Source organism: Rhinolophus hipposideros, assembly GCF_964194185.1.
Source record: "Rhinolophus hipposideros genome assembly, chromosome: 9".
Lineage (NCBI taxonomy): Eukaryota > Metazoa > Chordata > Mammalia > Chiroptera > Rhinolophidae > Rhinolophus > Rhinolophus hipposideros.
Genome location: NC_138055.1, coordinates 37,770,686 through 37,789,974, shown reverse-complemented (window position 1 = coordinate 37,789,974; position 19,289 = coordinate 37,770,686). Strand labels below are relative to the sequence as shown.

Here is a 19,289-nt window from a genome sequence, read left to right as displayed (position 1 = left end):
TAAAATTCAGTTGTTACCTAAAATTCTTTTTGGGAAATTATTGTACCTCTTGTCAGATGATTTTTTAATTCAGTTGTCAGAGAAACTTGGAATACCTGGTTGTCTTTTCTTTAATTAGCAAGAAGAAATTAATTCAGAAATATAAGAGTACTGCTTTATTTTCAGTAAGAGATTCATCATTACATTTAAAAGAGGGAATGAAAGGGCAATTAACAGAGGCTTCTTCAGCAACATCCAAAGCATACTGTGTATACAGAAGAGAAATGGATCCAGAGGTTGACATTATGTGTACAGGATCAGAAGCAGGAAACGCAGAGGAAAAGTCTGCAGAGGAAGTAACAATGAGTCCTGCAATTGCCATCATGCAGCCGATACTGAGATTTCTTCAGTTGCTATGTGAGAATCACAACCGGGAATTGCAGGTATTCTATTTTGTGTGAAAGCTGAGAAAACAGCCTATGATTTTAAGTATTTTCGTTAAGCCCAAATAAAACTAACTATAGGAGAGAGTTTGGGAAAGATAATCTCAATAAAACCAATAGTGCTCTTCTGAAGTGGGAAGAAAGTTTTGTTTCTAAGAGATGAAAATTGAAAGGGAAATTCCTTTATGCATAAAAAGTTAGTCTCATAGAGTTTCATTGTTTGCATCTTCAATTTATACCTTTTAAAACTCGATGAGCATCATCTAATCCCAGTATTCTGGTACTTGTTGAGTAAGGTCACATTTGCCTCATCTGTACCATTCAGTTTTATAGACTGCAGGGGATTTCATTATTTACAACCCAATTCATATTTTCTAAACAGAGTATATTTATATCTTTATTAGAAGTAGAGTCACTATAGGAGAGGATTTTCTACAACAGTGGCAGTTTATACCTTCGCAAATGAATATAGTTCTATTCTTACATCTTCTTTGGTACATTTCCCTTTTTCAAATAGATAAACTTAGCAGTATCTAGGAATTTGGTTTTTGTGTGTGCATGATTTGTACACACTGCTTACATCACCGTGGCAAAACCACATGAAAGGTGAAATAATTTCTAAGAGCACATGTTTAATATTAGAGAGACCACAGAGTTTGAAGCTGTTTTCTCTAGTAAAGACCTAGAGTACAGGTGTTCTGAATTGGTAAGAGATGAAAGATTTATGTAAATGGAATTAAATATTCTCCAGGGGAATAAGCTTGGGAATTAATAAATGGTAGAAGCCATGACTCTTGTGGCTCCCCCCCACCACCACACACACATGACTTGGAGAGGGCTGCTACAGAACTGTCGACAAGCAAAGGCCAGGAGCATTACTTCCAGAAGGAGGACACTGGATATTCCTTCACACTTATCCTGTCCCACCTAGGCTGTCCATGTGGGAAACAGATTTATAGAATCTGATCAAACATTTTACTGATAGGAATGTGGGGTCACACAATTTAGAAAATGCTACTTATAAAATTGTTTTATTTTACTAATAATAAATGGTAGAATTATTCAGTAGTTAATATATGGAAGCAACCAAAGTGTCCATCGACAGGTGAATACTCTAAATGAGGTATATACAGACAATGGAATATTATTCAGCTTTAAAAAAATGGAAATTCTGACATGTGCTACAACATATATGAACCTTGGGACATTATAAATGAAATGTCAGTTAGAAAATGACAAATACTGTTTGATTTCATTTATATGAGGTCCCTAGTGTAGTCAAAACCATAGAGACAGAAAGTAGAATGGTGGTTGCCAGGGCTGAGGAGTGGGGAATGGAAAATTGTTAATAGGTATAGACTTCCAGTTTTGCAAGATGAAAAGAGTTCTAGAAATAAGGATGCTGGTGATGGTAACTCAATATTACGAATCTATTTACTACCTCTAAACTATACACTTAAAAATTATTAAGATGGTAAATTTCAGTATGTTTTGCCACAATACAAAAAACTGGGGAAAAAGTTACAAAAACAAACTACAAGGATAAAAAAAATAAATGGAGGAAATAAATTCAAACAAATAAATGAATAAAAATAGCTATTAAATTTGAATAAAAAATAAAAATTTCCATTTTTGCTTAACCTTTCACCAGGTTTACTCCCCAAAGAAATTACTGTTAATGCATTGTTTTTCCTTCCAGAAATTTTTATGCATGTATAAGCATATTGATCTGTAAACATGTAAACCTTTCTTAAAATCATGTTATATATTGTTCCTCAGCTTACTTTTTTCTGTTATTAACACATCTTGTTGCTAAATTACTTATTACTATTTTATATCAGTACATATTCATTTGCCTCATTTTTATAGCTTCACAATATTCCAGTGTTTAGATGTATTCTTTATTAAACCAGTCAGTCACATTGTGATGGATATGGTATGGTTTCCAGTTTTTGCTATTACAAACAGTGTCCAGTAAATCTCTTTGTGGAGATACACACACACACACACACACACATACACACACACACAATAGCTTTTGGAAAGTGGAATTGTATGTTAACTGAAAATTTTGACAGGTGCTTCCAAGTAGCCCTCCAAAATGGTTGTATCATTTAATGATTGAACCCACACTGTTTATAAGGGCTCATTTACTTGAAAATTTGGTTACTTCTTTCCCCAGTAAACTTCTTTCTAGTTTCCTTTTTCCTACTACTATTTTGACCTCTCTTTATAGTTTTAGGATAATGACATTGTGAAATGTTTAAGAACTATACCGATAAATATAGTTGCTTGAGGAAATCTGTTTCTCTATTGCAAATGATATGGTCTGTACACCTTCTTTTTTTTTCTTGAACCTAGGAGAAATTTAATAAATATGAACACATTCTTATAAAGAACAATTCCATTTGACATTGCCATGGGGATCTTTTTGAGTAAGCAACACACACATACACACACACACACACACACCTGAAAACAATTAACACAATGATTTTTTTTTAACCCTTGGATTATATTTTCTTTTGACTTCAGAACTTCTTGAGGAATCAAAACAATAAAACAAATTACAACCTTGTCTGTGAGACCCTTCAGTTTTTGGACTGCATTTGTGGAAGTACAACAGGTGGCCTGGGCCTGTTGGGTCTGTACATCAATGAGAAGAATGTAGTGCTGGTCAACCAGACTCTGGAAAGCTTGACTGAGTATTGCCAGGGCCCGTGCCATGAAAATCAGGTAACCGTGAAAGCAGCTCTTCAAAACTATCCATGAATAATTAGCAGAGATCAAATTGATGAACAAGCCAACCCTTGTGTACTTTTAAAAAATTTCTTCTTGTTTTGCCAGATATTTTTACTTTCCTAACAAAACATACAAAGACTGAATTATAGACTAGCAAGAAAGAAAATTTCTATGAAAATGTTTCAGATAAAAATCAGACATATTAGAAAGAGTTAAATATGTTTCTTCATAATTGCTCACTTTTCATCTTTAGTGAATCTCTCCAGGATTTTTGGAATAAACTCCCTTTTGTTTCTTTGGAACCACTACAGTGGGTAGTATATATTTTCTCCTGTGTATCCACAGTAACCTTATGAAACTTATGAAATGGGTATCATTGCTTCCATTTTGCTGATAAATAGGTTCTGATTCAGAGATTAAGTGACATTCCAATGTCTCAAAGTGACAAATGGTAAGTTGTAGAGCCATACTTAAAACTTAGGACTTTTGATTGAGTCTAAATGGCGTGCTCTTTGGCTGTATTAGATTTTTCAGGGCAAAGTTTCAACTCTCTCTTCCAGAGTGTTTGCCTCTGATTCTTTTCTTGGGTATTAAGGACACATTGTGGCAGAAGAAAACAGGTCACTTGAGCTAGTAAAGGGAGGGAAGCCACCCTGGCGTTTATTAATTGTCTGTTCACCTCCACTCAAGTGTTATACAGCTGCCATCGAAAGAATGGATCCACCCTGGAAGAAAGTTTTCACATCACAAACATTTCTGGATGTAAATTTTAAAAAATTCATTAAGACCAAACATTAGTATTTAACATAGAAAAGAAATGTGAAAAAGAAATCTGCTTTTCTGTTGCAAATTATATGGTCTGTACACACACACATATATGTAGTATTAATATATACATATACATACAGAAGTGCATAAACATATACATATATATATATATATATATACACACACACACACATAAACTAAAAACAACAATTACTGACATAAATAATTTGTTATGGAGATACTTTTCCCCTCTCAGTAACGTGCGTGTGACATGGTAAAGAGATTATGGATTTTGCTGTTGTTTTCCTGGATTATGTTTCAGTCTCCTAGGGCAGTGATACAAGTAAACCTAACTGTTAATTTAAAGTTAAGAAAAAAACATACAAATTCAGAGATTTGTTTTTGTTGCTGGTAAAAATATGTATATCTATAATAGACAACACGTATCCCCGACTTTTGGTCTTATAAGTGGATGAAATGGAATTTTGAAAGTCATTTACTAAATCAGGTAAGCTCTAAAAGAAAAAACCAATAATAAAAATAACATGAATCCCACATACTCTAATAATATACTTACTCTGAACCCCATGTTCTAAAGATGTGTGTAAGGAAAAAAGGTTGCTAACAAATTCCAGAAATGATCTTCAAATTGATTCCCTTGAAGTTTGGGAAACATTTTAATTATCAGAAGAACCTCAGAGAATGTAGAAGATGAGTGGAAAACACCTTCCTTTGTGTCAAAGGAGTAAAAATTTCCTTGTATGAAGGGAGAAATAAAGCCCATTCTAAAAAAATAACTGTCATTTCAGAGTTACCTTGATTTTACTCTTTTCTTTTAGTTCACCTGGGTTTCCATTTTTCAAACCCCTTGACACTGGGTGCTGTATTTTTGTTACATTTAGTTCCACAAATTCCAATTCACAAGTTTCTAATTTTTAAGTTGTATAAATTGAACTAAGTTCAAAGTCATAGCACAATAGACCCGAACCTTCAAAATATGTACTCAGCATTTATCTCTCAGGATGTTTTATAAACTTTCCCCAAGTAAGAACCCTCTGTAAATCACTTAACTTTAAGGAATCTGCTGGACTTTTCTTCAGCCACCAGAATTGCCAGGATGTCCTCAAAACATCAGGAGATATCTGTATTCCCTGTCTGCTGCCACCCAGGTCACGCAGTAGCTTCACTTGTCACTTATTTAGCATTAATTTGCAGCTAAACTAAAATGCTACATCAGTACTAATAAAGATTACTTACAAACCTCAGGCATAAAAGGAACAGTCCTTTCATAAATGGGAATATTCTATTAGCCAGGATAAATTAGATCTTAAAATTGTAAATTTAAGGAACTCTTCTCTTGAAGGGCATATTAAATTTTATTGACTGAAAAAATATTTAACATAACCAGTGTTGCTTGAAATTCTATAAAAATAGTTTGTTTTAATAGATACCTGTTACACACAGTGTGTCTGTATTCTGCATACAAAGTCATTTATCAATACTAATCAGTTAATTGTCAGACTCTATGCAAAACTTATCCTTGACTTATCTTTGACTTAATCTCAAAGTTAAATCTTAATTACATTTTAAAGGTCAAAAGACTAAGGTGATTCCGGTATTTTTAGGTCATATGATTTCTAGTGCTTTTATGTTAAATAGAAGTTATTTTATAAACATTTTGTTTTCCAGACATGTATTGCTACTCATGAATCCAATGGGATTGATATCATCATTGCTTTGATTCTAAATGACATAAACCCTCTTGGTAAATATCGAATGGACCTGGTGCTCCAACTAAAGGTAGAGTAAATCCACTATTCAGCGGGAAAGTGACATTGTCTATATAAAACTCACTTCCAGTGTTGACTACGTCTTCAAGTAGCTCTTGTAAAAACCAAGATATTACCATATTTTCAAATCATGAATTGAAAGAAAGGATTAGTGAAAGCACAATGTGCACTAAATTCCTGATAAAATGTCAAACTTTGAGGTACTGTTCAGTTGGAGGATACTTTATTGGAAGTTCTGGTAGGTAACTGCTTTGATTCAGTCCTTCTCTTCTGTTTTTATTTTATATTTTTCATTATATAGAGGAGCAAAAGCTGTTGAACATTCACTATACCATATTTTTAAAATTTATCTTGAGTACAGAATTCTATATATCAAGTCACAATTAATTACACTATGTAAAAGGAAGGCTGCATTTTAATTTTATGGCTCTCTTCTTTCTAAAAGGTGTTCTCTTTTATATTAGAATCTTTATTTTCCCCCCCAAATACTGTAAGCTATTTTCACACTCCCTTTGAGAAATTACTTTAACTTAAGCCAGGCACATACTTCTCAGCAGTTCCATTTATCAGAGTTTAGGGACAAAAATTCCATTTAAAAAATTTATTCAATTTTTTTGTTCAAATGGAAATAGACAAGTGAATATACATAAGAACCTTTATAAACCCCAAATACAAAGGCATGATATTCAATTGAGGTGATTATTAAAGACCACATTATTGTGTTTAGTGTTAAGCAGGTAAAAAAGAAATATCATTGTTGTTAAATACAATTTTTCCGTTAAGACAGGTCTACCCAATATCATAGCAAATATAATTAAGTTTAACATTGTATAGGTAAATTTATGATCAAGAAGAGTGATATTTTTATAGATCTGTTTCTCAATATGGATTTAGATAGATAATAGAATGTACATATGTCCTATTGATGTGAAGATTGTACGAATGGCTCTTAATGAGCACATGTTTCTTTTCATAGAAGAGATGAGTTTGTAGTTCTTCATTCTGTTCATTCACAATATGTATAAGCTTTGGGTCCTTCCATTCATAGATTCGAGCAAAGGTAATCCTCATGCAGATTGAATTTGTGTCTTTTTCCTCATTTGCATCATGCTTCAGTTAGTGAAGCCAGCCAAAGGCTATAATGACAGACAGCTTAATTTGAGTTAGTAGAAACATTTTTATTTCATCTTAAATTAATCTTTAACCATAATTCATAAAGAAAAAGCATATAGGAGCCTTAGCCTTTGCCTTTTCAAATCCTTTATTAGTCTAAAGACTATACCTTTAAATCTCATTTTTAATTGATATAACTTAACTGGTGGAAATACTGAATGATTCATAAATTTAAAACCAAGTATAGGTATACAGATTATTTACAAGTCCAGGCCCATGTAAAATAACTAAATGATGGGGTATGACTTAAGAGTACAATAGTCTTAGCTATTCAAATTGAAAATGCTCTTTTGAAAAGGAGTCATTTAAAATATTTATGTTACTAAGCACAATTTATGTATAACTTTTCAAAATATGTTAGATAAATGTAGGTAATGTATAAAATAACAAATGAATGGATCTGACTTGAAATATTTAAAGTATAGTTTTCTATCTAAACAATCGATGAGGCTTTGTACATAATGGTCGATATGGCAATGATGTTTATAAGACAGAATTATATATACTGGCAAATTTTAGAAGGTTTCCCTGGGTAGGGTGCTTTTAATTATAAATGCTCCATAACATTATAGAAATATATTAAAAATTTCAAGATTTTATTTTATATCATTCACCCCTAAATTTAATTGCTTAATAATTGTTTATAATTTTAAGTGTACTTAATTCTATATACTCATTTACTATACAATTTTATGAACTTTTCAATGTCTTGTCCTTTGCTTTTTAATTTACATTTCATAACCGATCTGTGACTATGAAGTGCTGAATTTGCAAAGAGGTAGTTTTTTGTTTTGTGTTTAGGAGTTTAACTTCCTTTAGAAGGAAACCCTCTATTAACACTGACACACACATTTGATTTTTCAGTGTATATAGGCTCTTGTACTTTCAAATTGATTCAGATTTCAGTAGGTCATTTACAAGGTTCTTTTTCTTCCAACATAGTATGAAAAAGAAGATTGGTTAGAAAAGAGACCATGGTGCCAACAGCATTCTGAAATTGGATGTATTTTTAAGCTATTATGTATTGGGCTTGCTGAGGGTCATTAGAGAATACTGCTATTGTTGCCAAGGTTTTAGCTTTGAATTTTATGGGGTCAGTTCAGACGGCTGTAAAGATTTAAGCTCTCCACTAATCCTAGAATCTTATTTTTTAGGTATGTTGTTTGTACGTGTTGTTACATTGCACAAATGGATTTTAGTATTGGTACAAATCTGTAAAATTGTTAAATGGAACAGAAAAAAATAATGCCCTCCCCCCCACACAAGATACTAACATCTTTTCAGGATGGGTCAGTGACATTGATTTTGTTGTCACCATTATCATCATCATCATCATTATTAGTAGTAGTCATTTAAAGACCATGTTTAGACTGTACTTCTAAAAGAAAAAAAATAGTTGGATAGAATTTGGTATTATAGCACTCCGTAAAATTAATCTATACAACTTTAACAAAATTTGTGTCGTGCATATCTACATACACAAAACAACTGATTCAATTTAAGCATTCATCCCATAAGATGTTCATTTTGATTCACTAACAAGCATCCTAAAGCCATTTGATTCTACTTCTTTTGTGCTCCTATCAAAGATTGTGTGTAGAGGTAGAGATTTTTATCTAAATGAATGTTACAAAAACACTGTAGATTTATCTTCCAGGTAATTTTTATCATTTTGTCATTTTGCAATTTGCCAAAATTCTAGGGCAGTGCTGTTGAAAACACAGTGTAAAGAAACATCTTCCCAAATGTTGAGGATTTTGTGCTTTGTGTAGCTTGCTAGTTACATTCTGTAACTCTCTGGTACCCATTTTGGATAACAAATTGACTATATTGGAAACATTTTTGATATCTGTAGTTAAAAACATTTGAGATGATATATTTATAAACCAAATTAGAAAATATCAAAGACAACATAAACTATTTCCATTCTCCATTAAACAAAAATAGAAAATATTCTTCTACAACCCAGATGGTAAACATGTGTATAGTGAGACTAGTAAACCATTATCAATAAATTTATATTTTACTTTAACTAGTTAATTTAGAATTTTATAGATTAATTTTCAGTAATTGTTGCTCAAATTTATTTAAAACTTTGGTTTGATAATATGTATTAATGTTTCATGTTAAATACAATTTGCTAAATTCTTTACTTATATACTATTTCTGTGAATTATGTCATTGATACTGGCCTATCTTACTGTCTTGTTAAAATGTCTTAAAGTAGATGTTTAAGAAATAGTGAAGGGAAATATGATTATAGTTTAATGCATTATATATAAAGTCAATCTTGTTTTTAAAACAATTTTTCACCAATATTTAAAATAGCCCTGTAACTTACCTCTCATGATTCATTATTTTTATTTTCTGTTGGCAATAAAGTAAAACTTTATATTTTAAAATGCTGATAAGCCAAACAAAATTAGCAGTTTCAAATTCTATTTGATTGAAAAAAACATGGTTTTGGTAATCTCAATTAAAACAAATGCCTGGGATCGTTAATCCATGAAAAGACTTTTTTTATGCATTAACTTAATCTGTTTTTTCTAGAACAATGCCTCCAAGCTTTTGCTGGCCATTATGGAAAGCAGACATGACAGTGAGAATGCAGAAAGAATTCTTTTTAACATGAGACCCAGGGAACTGGTAAGAAAACTTTGGAAAGCCATGTTAATAATGTATAACTAAAAGGGACACGTTTGTAATATGCATGTCCGAAAAAGTCTAGTGACTTTCACTGCCCTGCCAATGCATAATGTCACATCATGACCTACCATTATGGATACCTCAGAAGGCCCCATGATGGCAAAGGCTGGTGTTTATTTGGGTCCTTAATGACTTCCTTGGTTTTATCCACTCTGAATTCTTTTCTTAACCAGATTGTCACTCTCAACTAAACTATCTGCATATTCTTTTTGACGGAAAAAGAAAAGTTTGTTTTCATTTGTGTATTGGAATGTATGAGGAAGATGCATAAAAAAAGTTTGTACCCCTCAAAAATTATATTTATACCTCTTTCTGAACAATAAAAATAAAATCAATATCCTTTGTACTTGTTCTTGTCAGTGAAATGTTGCACAATGCTTGTCCTAGAGAAAACTGTGGGGAGACTTGATGAGGATTCCAAAGAGATCATCAATGGGCCTTCCTATTGTAGAAATTATATTTTCCTCCTCACTTGTGACGTGGAAATCATGAAGTACTATCAGCATGCTTCAAAAGCATTGGGTTTCAAAAGTATTGAGTACATACTCAAACCATGTATATTAATAGCTCAGTGCCATAATGACTAAATCCCAGTCTTAGCAGCACCACTGTTGGCGCTATGGGGAAATCCTATGGAAGGCATTCTTTTGCTCTCTTTTTAATAGTAACGAATGAAGTCGAGGAGGACAGATAAAGAGTAAGATAAGGTGCATCTTGATTTAACATATATTTAATGAAAGCCTAGTATCTGTAAGGCAACAGGCTAAGTGGAGCAAGACCTTCCCTATCCTTATGGTTAAATGGTTCAAAAAGATATATTCATTCAACAACAACCCTGTACAAAAGCCTGTTGAAAAAAACTATTTCCTCTGCCTACAACCTCTTTATCCCATCATCCGCTTCCTCCATGTGGCCCACCCTCAACCTCTTGCCTGAGTTGGTGCCCTTGCCCTGTGCCTCATTAGTGCCTCACACTTAGCCTTCCTGTAAGACTGTTGGGTTCGCCTCTTGATTTGCCAACTTTCCTACTGGACAGTAAATTCCCTGAGGGGAGATACTCTATTCTATCTACCCTTGGGTCCTCAGTGCAAAGGATGACGTTCAGCACCATGTATCCCTGTTATCAAGTGGGCACTTAATAAATTACAGCTACTTATCCTGGTTCCAGTGTCCCCCAATTCATGGGAACTTTGGCACTGTCAACATTCAAAAATCAAAATAAAGTTTTCCAAGGAAAACGGAATATTTTAGGAAGATACTCCCATATTCATTTAAATACAGATGGTTTCCAAGGCCATTTTCATTTAGAGTTCTTTTATACTTTTCATGTCTTAGGAAGCGTTCCAGTTTTTAATTATACCTCATAAGTAATGTAAAATGTTGGCATGTTGTTCATGCCATTTCAAGCCTTGCTCTTCCTATTTGTGTTTTTTGATAGGTGGACGTGATGAAGAATGCCTATAACCAAGGACTGGAATGTGATCATGGGAATGATGAGGGTGGAGATGATGGTGTTTCCCCAAAAGATGTTGGACACAATATTTATATTCTGGCCCATCAGGTGTCACATTTTATATCTTTATATTATTTTACTAATCTTATCAGTTATGTTTTGTCTCATGGCTTGTTATCATGTTTTCAAGTTCTGGTTCTTTCATTGAGCACTTACCTCCCTTTCTTTTGGCCAAGGAGAGGGAAAATCTCCCAGCATGCCTGACTCCACCCCGTGGGCTGTGCTCGGGGTTGATCCAAAAGGAAACAGTACTTCCCACCAAAATTTGTAAAGCTCAACAGTTTTACTCACCCACCCCCATATTTTGCTTTTGATGTCACATTTTGCATCTTATTATCTCGTGTATCCCCTGACTAATTATTGTAACCAGACTTCTTTTTACTACTTGTGTCTCTTAACCCTCATACTAGCTTTATAAGTGATTAATTCACTACCTTTACCATTTATTTACTTTTACAGTAAAATTCTAAGAGATATTAACAAAAGAAGCTGCTATTGTTTTGTAACAGAGTTGGATCATTGAGAAGATTTCTAATTCTCTTATAGTATAGCAAAATATACATATATAGAACAGAAAAAGATAAGGGCAGATAGGTTAATAGCTAGAAAGATGAAAAAGAATTTTAGGTATTGAGGAACTGAAAGGTAAGATGAAAGACAAGTTGGAGGAAATAGAATGCTTAGATTTAGGATATGGAAAAGGTATAGTTTTAGAGAAAGAGAAATCAGACGACAGGAATTGAGTCGAACTAGAAAAGGAATGACAAGAGTAAATGTGAATAAAAAGAAAGAAATTACAGGCTGAGACTTCAAATCATATCGGCTACTATAATGAATACAGCACATGTACATGGGCAAGGAGTTACTTCAAAAGCTGTAGCATTGTAGAAGGAAAACAGCAAAGAAGAGTAGGAAAGCATGAGTGGTAATAAGTTGTAGAAGAAAGAAGTTGGGGGATATAGCCACTCATATTTTCTTGACTGCAAGCTAGCTATGCTCTGTCTAGAGAGGTTGTCCCCTCTACATGAGTGAGCAGGTTCATGAATACGACCTGATCATATAGCTTTTAAGTGGGAAATGAACAACCTGACCAGCTAAGTCAGCTCTGGAACCGGTAGAGGGGTAGATATTTGAGCCAGATTACCCCATGCCCATGAAGAAGATACTTAAAAATGCAATCTGATGTTACCAGTATAATATGAGTAACAATAAAAATGTCAAGGTCAAGAAAATACTTATGTTAGGTCAGCTCAGTTTTAAGCAGATTAAGTATAAGAATAGAGAATACAAATTTTACAAACAGGCTAAGGTGGGTGTTGAGAAGAATGAAGAATGAGGATAAAGAATGCAAGTGCTCATCATAGATCAAATGATAATGATATGAAATATGAAAGAAGTTAAAACTAAAGACAGCATAAATGTCAATGATTTTGATAGATTCGACTTTATGAAAGAGCTTGGAGAGAACAGATTAAATTCAAAGATGATGGTGGAATTCTCTAAGGAGCAGGATTTCAGAAGCAGTAAAAAAGTAACAAAGGGTTAGAAACAACATACTGAAATGAAGACATAAAACAATGGATGTGAAAATGTCTTGAATTGATATAGAGAGGTTTCTTAATTTTTCAAAACCAAAATGTTGGCAAAGCAGTAGTTTGCAGAGCCAGGATGGTACAATAGAGAAGTACATAAATAAAGCCAGACTTCAGGAAGAGAATGTCAGACTGAGTAAGGGGAAGGAGATTCTGAATTGCTGAATTCTTTAAGCCTTGTGATTAAGTTTTAAGAGTGTAAATATGAAATAAGAGCCCATATGGGTTCCTTCTAGGAACTCAAAGAGTGGATAAGAATGGCAAAATATATACAACAGTGTATGTAACTGACAGTGTGGAGTTAATCACTTGTCTGCTTATTTTCTTATTGTGACAGAGGGAGTTGTTTCTTTGCCACTTTATAAATGTATTCTCCATGCGGTGATTCCTCCCACCATTTTTTCATGAACAATTCAATTTTCACTCACAGGAAAAAGCCCACTATGTTCTTTTGATCTTTCCACAAGTGACTCTTTTGGCTTTCTCTAGGCCAAGATACTATATCTGCTTTCTTGGGAGGCCAAACATGGTTGCTGAGTTCCTAATAAACATGTTTTCCAAACAGCTTCTATACTGAGGCACAAACGCAAAAGAGCAGTGGCTGTAAGCTTTGCTTCAGAAGTAGCCATGTAGCTGTGTCTCCAAGGTTTTGGTTGAGTCCGGGGTTCAGAGTTTTCATTGGGAATATGGAATCCATATTGAGGAATCCATGATGGGTAGTTTGGCTCCTGCATGCTGATGACCCTGCATGCTGATGACCACGCAGATTGGTTTCTGCCTTTGCACAGTTCAGTAATTCCAAAACCAAGGTTCAACTTCCTCTTTATTTTACTATAATCACCTCTTGTACAGACAGTTTATTTTGGTGCCCTCAGACTTTCAATTTTTGTTGTTCATCTTTTCAGGGTAGTGAGGTAGTTCTGCTTTTTCTACCATGTCATCCTTTTTAGTCCTTCCTGTGGTTGGTGTTACAAGAAACAAATAATGCTTCTTGTAAGTGTCTTGTCTGATCTACATAAAACTATAAATACTTTAAAAAGGGAATTTCTTAAGTTCTGACACTATAAGGAGAGACTTTCCTTAAAATTAAACTATGTGTCCTTTTTGGCTTTCTGTCCTCCACATGCTCGCCTCACGCTACTCTATTCTTGGTCTTTTACATTCTGCTTTCTTCCTGTTGTTTCTCCTCTTTATTCCTGTATTTCTGTACAGCAGTCGCTGCCCGCAATCTAAATCGTTGTTCAGCACTTTTAACATATATTAAACGATATTGTTTCTCATGTAGCATTTTTTTTCTGTCTTAGATCCTTTATTTTATGTTGTTTTCTTTCTTAGCTTTATTAGTACATAATTGACACATAACATTGCTTAAGTTTAAGGTTGATTTTATACATTGTGCTGATTTTACAGAATGATATATTGCAAAATGGCTGTCACCATAGCATTAGCTACCAACCCCATTCAGCTGCATAATTACCATTTCTCTTTGGTGGTGAGAACATGTAAGATCTACTGTCTTGGCAACATTCAAGTATATGATACATTATTATGAGCCATAATCACTAGACTATATATAGTAGATCCTCAGAATTTGTTAATCTTAATAACTGGAAGTTTGTCCCCTTTGAGCAATATTTTCCCATTTCTCCCACCTCCCAACCCCTGGTCACCACCACTTTATTCTCTGTTTCTCTGAGTTTGACATTTTTAGGTTCTACATATAAGTGATATTATACAGTATTTGTCTTTTTCTGTTTAACTTATTTCACTTAACATGATGCCCTCAAATTTCCTCCAAGGTGTCAGAAACAGCAGGATTTCCTTCTTTCTCATGGCTGACCAGGATTCTACTGTTTACATGTGTGCCTGTGTGTGTGTGTAATCACATCTTCTTTAGCCATTAATTCATTGATGGAGAATTAGGTTGTTTCCATATCTTGGCTATTGTGAATAATGAATATGTGACACCCTCTGTTTTAATACCTACTAGAATCAGTATTACATGCTTTGCAGGATGTGGAGAAGTTTAGGTAGCAAGCCTGTGGAAAGCAAAACTAACTTCTGGCTCATAAGGCAAAAAATAACAGATCACTGTGATTGGCTATCTGAATTTATTTTTAAAATACAGGCTTTAAATTTTTCCATTAAAATTTCCTCATGTCACTAAATGGTCATTGAAAGTGTAATTTTAATGTTTGCCTAATTGTTTTTGTTTGAATGTACCTTAATTTATTTAATCACTCCTTATTGTTAGACATTTGGGTTTCTAACGTTTTTTGATATTATAAATTATGCTATGATTAATATCCTCATGCATTAATCTTTGTCTGTTACACTGATTCTTTCCCGAGGATTAATTCCAAAAAGTTTAATTACTAGGTCGCAGGGTAATAACTATTTTATGGTTCTTAAAGCATATCATAAAATTGTTTTTCACAGTGTGTGATGGTACTCATTTTACTGAATTCTAAAATTATTACCATTTTTGTTTAAATATTTGCCAAACTAGTATTGTTTGGAACATCGTAACCACTCAACAAATGTTTGTTGAATGAATTAATGAATTATAGGTTAAAGAGGATCTCATTTTAAGTCGCATGTTTTAGATTACTAAAACAATGGACTATCCTTTAATATGTTATTTGGTCATTTCTATTTCTTCTGTGAATTACTTGAAAATGTTTATTCATTCCACTGTGGGGCTCATTTTTTTCACAGTCAATTTTAATTAAGCTTAACAAATCTTAGTCATAATAGTTATAGCTATTTTTTTTTTAACATTTTAATGATAGTTTTCTTTTAGGACCTTGAAATCTGTTAAACACTCCCCTAAAGTTTCTTCTAGTGTGTAATGAATTCAGGTCTTATAATTAATTATATAATCTTTTCATGTCATAATGCAGAAATGCTAAAAATATAACTTCTAATACTAACTCCTCTCTAAAGACATAGTCCAAGGTTTGGCAGCAACAGCAGTCTCTGAGGGCAGAGTCTGTAGGAGTTACGTGAGTGTGATGTAGAACATGGGTCACAGAGGCACGTTTAGTAAAAGAGATCAAGGCCAACCTTCAGGCCAGACAGGGCATATGAATGAGTGGAGCAGGTGGGACTGGGACAACCTGGTGTTCTTCTTCCAAAGCAGGCGGCCATTACTCACCTCTGCTGACTATCCAGGTGGGATGGCAGGCCGTGGATTTCTACTTCTTACAGTATTTCCAAAGAAGCCTGAATTTTGAAATTTTTGAAAGATGTGAAATCTCCTAATTTTTAAAAGTTGACAGCTCAATCAGTTTAAAACAAACAAAAAAAAAACAATGAGCAGTCCAAACAAAACTCAGTAGCAAGCAGAATGTAGTCCATAAGCCATAGTTTGTCACTTGTGGAGTAAAGGATCCCAATTTGTTATTCATTCTTCTCTCAATTGCGTGGATTTTTTTGAGTGCTTACCAGATGTCAAGCATCTGTGCTAGATGCTAGGAATGCAACCGTGAAGAAGGTTAGCAAGAAATTAGCTCTTGGAGCATTTACATTCTGACAGGGAGCAGTGAAGAGTAGACAAACCAGAGAGAGCAGATAGTGAACCCAGCTATGCAGTGAAAGAGAAAAGGGGGTAGTGAAAGACAGTAATGAGGTGCTACTGTAGATTGGGTGATCAGGAAGATTTTCTCTGAAAAGCTGAGATTGAAGCTATATCTAAATGAAAAAGCAACAGCCAGCAGTATAAAATGAGGAGGCATGAGGGAGCATCCCAGAGAGTGACTTGAAAGTGGCAATGAGCTTGGCATGTTTGGCGGAACAAAAGACCTGTGTAGTTGGACCCTCAACTAGCTGTTAACATTTGAATATTATAATAACCATATACAATGCACCTGAGGCTCATTTATTGTAGGATAATCATTTAACACCATTTATTGAGCACCTCATGTCAAGCATTGTTTCACTTACTAAGTTGGAAAGATGAATAAAGATGCCATCAAGAAGCTCACAATTAAGTATGTGTAGGGGAAGAGGAAGACAGATAAATTGTCATAATTGAATGGCCTTTTGTTAAAATGGAGATGCACACAAAAAAAACACGATTCTCTTAGGAGCCAGGAGAGGATTCGTGGAAGAGGTGACACTTGAACTGAATCATGAAGGATAGAGTGATCAGGGAGAACATTCCAGGCAGAGGCAAGAACTTCTGCAAAAATGCACCATAGATATTTTAGAGAAAGAAACTTCTTTGGGGAATATTGGTAGGGACCTTGTGTGGTGTCTACTTATGTCTTATATGAAATGAATTACAATAATTTGAATTAAGTCATCATCTTCGATAATCACCCTGATTTTCGGCATTTAACATATGTTGCATGAATAAAAAAATGAATGACTAGGACATGATATTCTCTAAAACTTTAGTATTTAATAATTTAAGTATTATAATAAAAACAGAATAAAGATATTTTCCTGTTATCATCGTCATTACTATGATCAAAGTTAATGATAATTTTTCCCACTGGGATATAAATTCCTTGTTCTGTTCCTATGCCAAGTACTTATGTAGCATATAGTAGATACTCAAGAAGCCTTTAGGGGAATAATTTCTTGCAAAAATGTTTATATTTGCAAAATGATAAATGTTTATATCTTGCAAAAATGATAATATTTTTTATGTAATACAGGTACTGTGTAAGATTAATAGAATTTTACTAAACTGATATTAGCATTCTGGCAGTCAAGGATATTATTCAACTGCAGAATCTCCTTTTAATTTTTGTAAATCACTTTGCCAGTCGTGTTAGTAAACTACATAGATAGGGCCATGTAATATCTTCCCTCATGCGAGGCACTTTTTTACTTTTATTCATGATGCCACCTCTTCTACAAACTAAGAAAATATATCTTCCTGTTCTTAAATCTCATTTTAGTATTTCCGTAGTTCCTTTAAGATCCAAACTGAGACCTACTTGCTCCATTTCCTAGGTGACTTCCAACCAAAAATGATCTTTCTTGGTTTTAAATTCTTATAATTGTTATCTTCACCCCAAACCACGTAATATACTTTTACACGAGCTAATGCTCTATATCATCTTAGAATTGTTCTTTATGTCATGTATGTACAGCTTGGCTACTTAATTAGTAGATTCACAAAATCTGGGCATATGAGGCCTCATTTCTTTAAAAAAAGAAATTTTCCATAAAGAAAAATAATATGGAGAAAAAAATGTTTAGGTATAATAGATTTAAATTCTCTAATCGGCACCTATGAATCTTTCACCAAGCAACAAGGAATCTTCGGATTACTGCCATCTATATGATCTTTCAAATTCATGGTTAATGGGAGCAATAAAAAATGCAATCCAGGAAATGGATTGAAATTGGACTCTAATTGTTAGTTTGGTGTAAGGATCACGAAGCCAAGTTCAGTGGAAGAAATTAATTTTCTGCTTAACTTTTCATGTATATATATATATATATATATATATATATATATATATATATATATATGCTTAACTTTTCTGCTTAACTTTTCATATATGTATATATATAATTTCTCAGTGTCATAGTTATTAGAACATCAATCTGAATTCTAGCAACATAGAAGGCCTTGGTCGTGTCTCCAGCTCCTCCCTATGTCTGATCTGACTTGACCTCTATCCCATGAGTTCAAAGTCTATTAGAGCTAGAGCTATTCAGGCAGGGATGCTTTTGTGTCTATATATATTTTTTCCATGTAGGAAAATACATAGCATTTCCTAGCATATTTTAGACCCTTGGGTTGTTACCCTGTCCCCAACCAAAGCCAGTATCTTTTTTTTTTTTCCTTTCAGGAGAGAGGATGGCCATAATGCTTCAAGGACTGAGATTCTTTATGTCATGCTGAAGGAATTTGCTAGATATCCTGATAGTCCTCATAAATCTGTTATTTGTTTTCCCTTAAAAATTTGATCTCAGAGCTACAATTTCTTGAACTATATTCATTTTAAGGGATATGCATATACATTACTTTAAATAACTAAATTTTAATTTATACCGAAGTCATATGAAATGTATATATTACTCAGACTACTCGAAATGTTTTCCTTAGAGACTTAGGCTACTTAACCTCTTTGCAACTTCGATTTTCTTATGCTAATATGTAGTAATCAGCATTGCTTCATTTACTTTATTTGTAGACACAGAAGGATGGGTTTGTAATTGGATACATAACTTCCATCTTTAATATCTTTGAAGGGTTTTAACTAACTTACAATTACTTCATCTTTATTATTGCTTGTAGTGCAGAAAGTAGAAAACACAGCTGGGTTTTTCGGCTCACAGAGGCACTTGTAGCTCAGTAATATGTTGGCTAGAATACTGTACAAACATTTTAGCTATTATTCATCCCTACACCCTGTATTTCCTCCTTTAGCTGATTATGTCACTAAACTTCCCTGATTTAGCTTTCTCATCTACGATGGGAATCTATGTACTATGTTTGCAGAGCAAATTTGCATAAACCTGTATGAACACTATAGAGTAGTTGGACCATGATGGCACTTTTGCTGGATTAGATTATGTTTTAAATAACGTAGCAGAGTAACCAGCTGTTGGATATTTA

At 33.7% G+C, this 19,289-nt stretch overlaps 1 protein-coding gene across 5 annotated transcripts in view; it reads left to right on the top strand.

Annotated features, from left to right (window-relative positions):
• The window catches only part of ITPR2 (inositol 1,4,5-trisphosphate receptor type 2), a 438,931-nt gene that overhangs the window by 300,681 nt on the left and 118,961 nt on the right, over positions 1–19,289 (top strand). For all 5 annotated transcript variants that reach the window (XM_081060952.1, XM_081060953.1, XM_081060954.1 and 2 more), the window contains 5 exons: positions 166–422; positions 2,958–3,158; positions 5,622–5,732; positions 9,446–9,541; positions 11,040–11,162. In XM_081060952.1, coding sequence (XP_080917078.1) covers positions 166–422; positions 2,958–3,158; positions 5,622–5,732; positions 9,446–9,541; positions 11,040–11,162 — 788 coding nt within the window. The remainder of the gene's footprint in view (positions 1–165; positions 423–2,957; positions 3,159–5,621; positions 5,733–9,445; positions 9,542–11,039; positions 11,163–19,289) is intronic.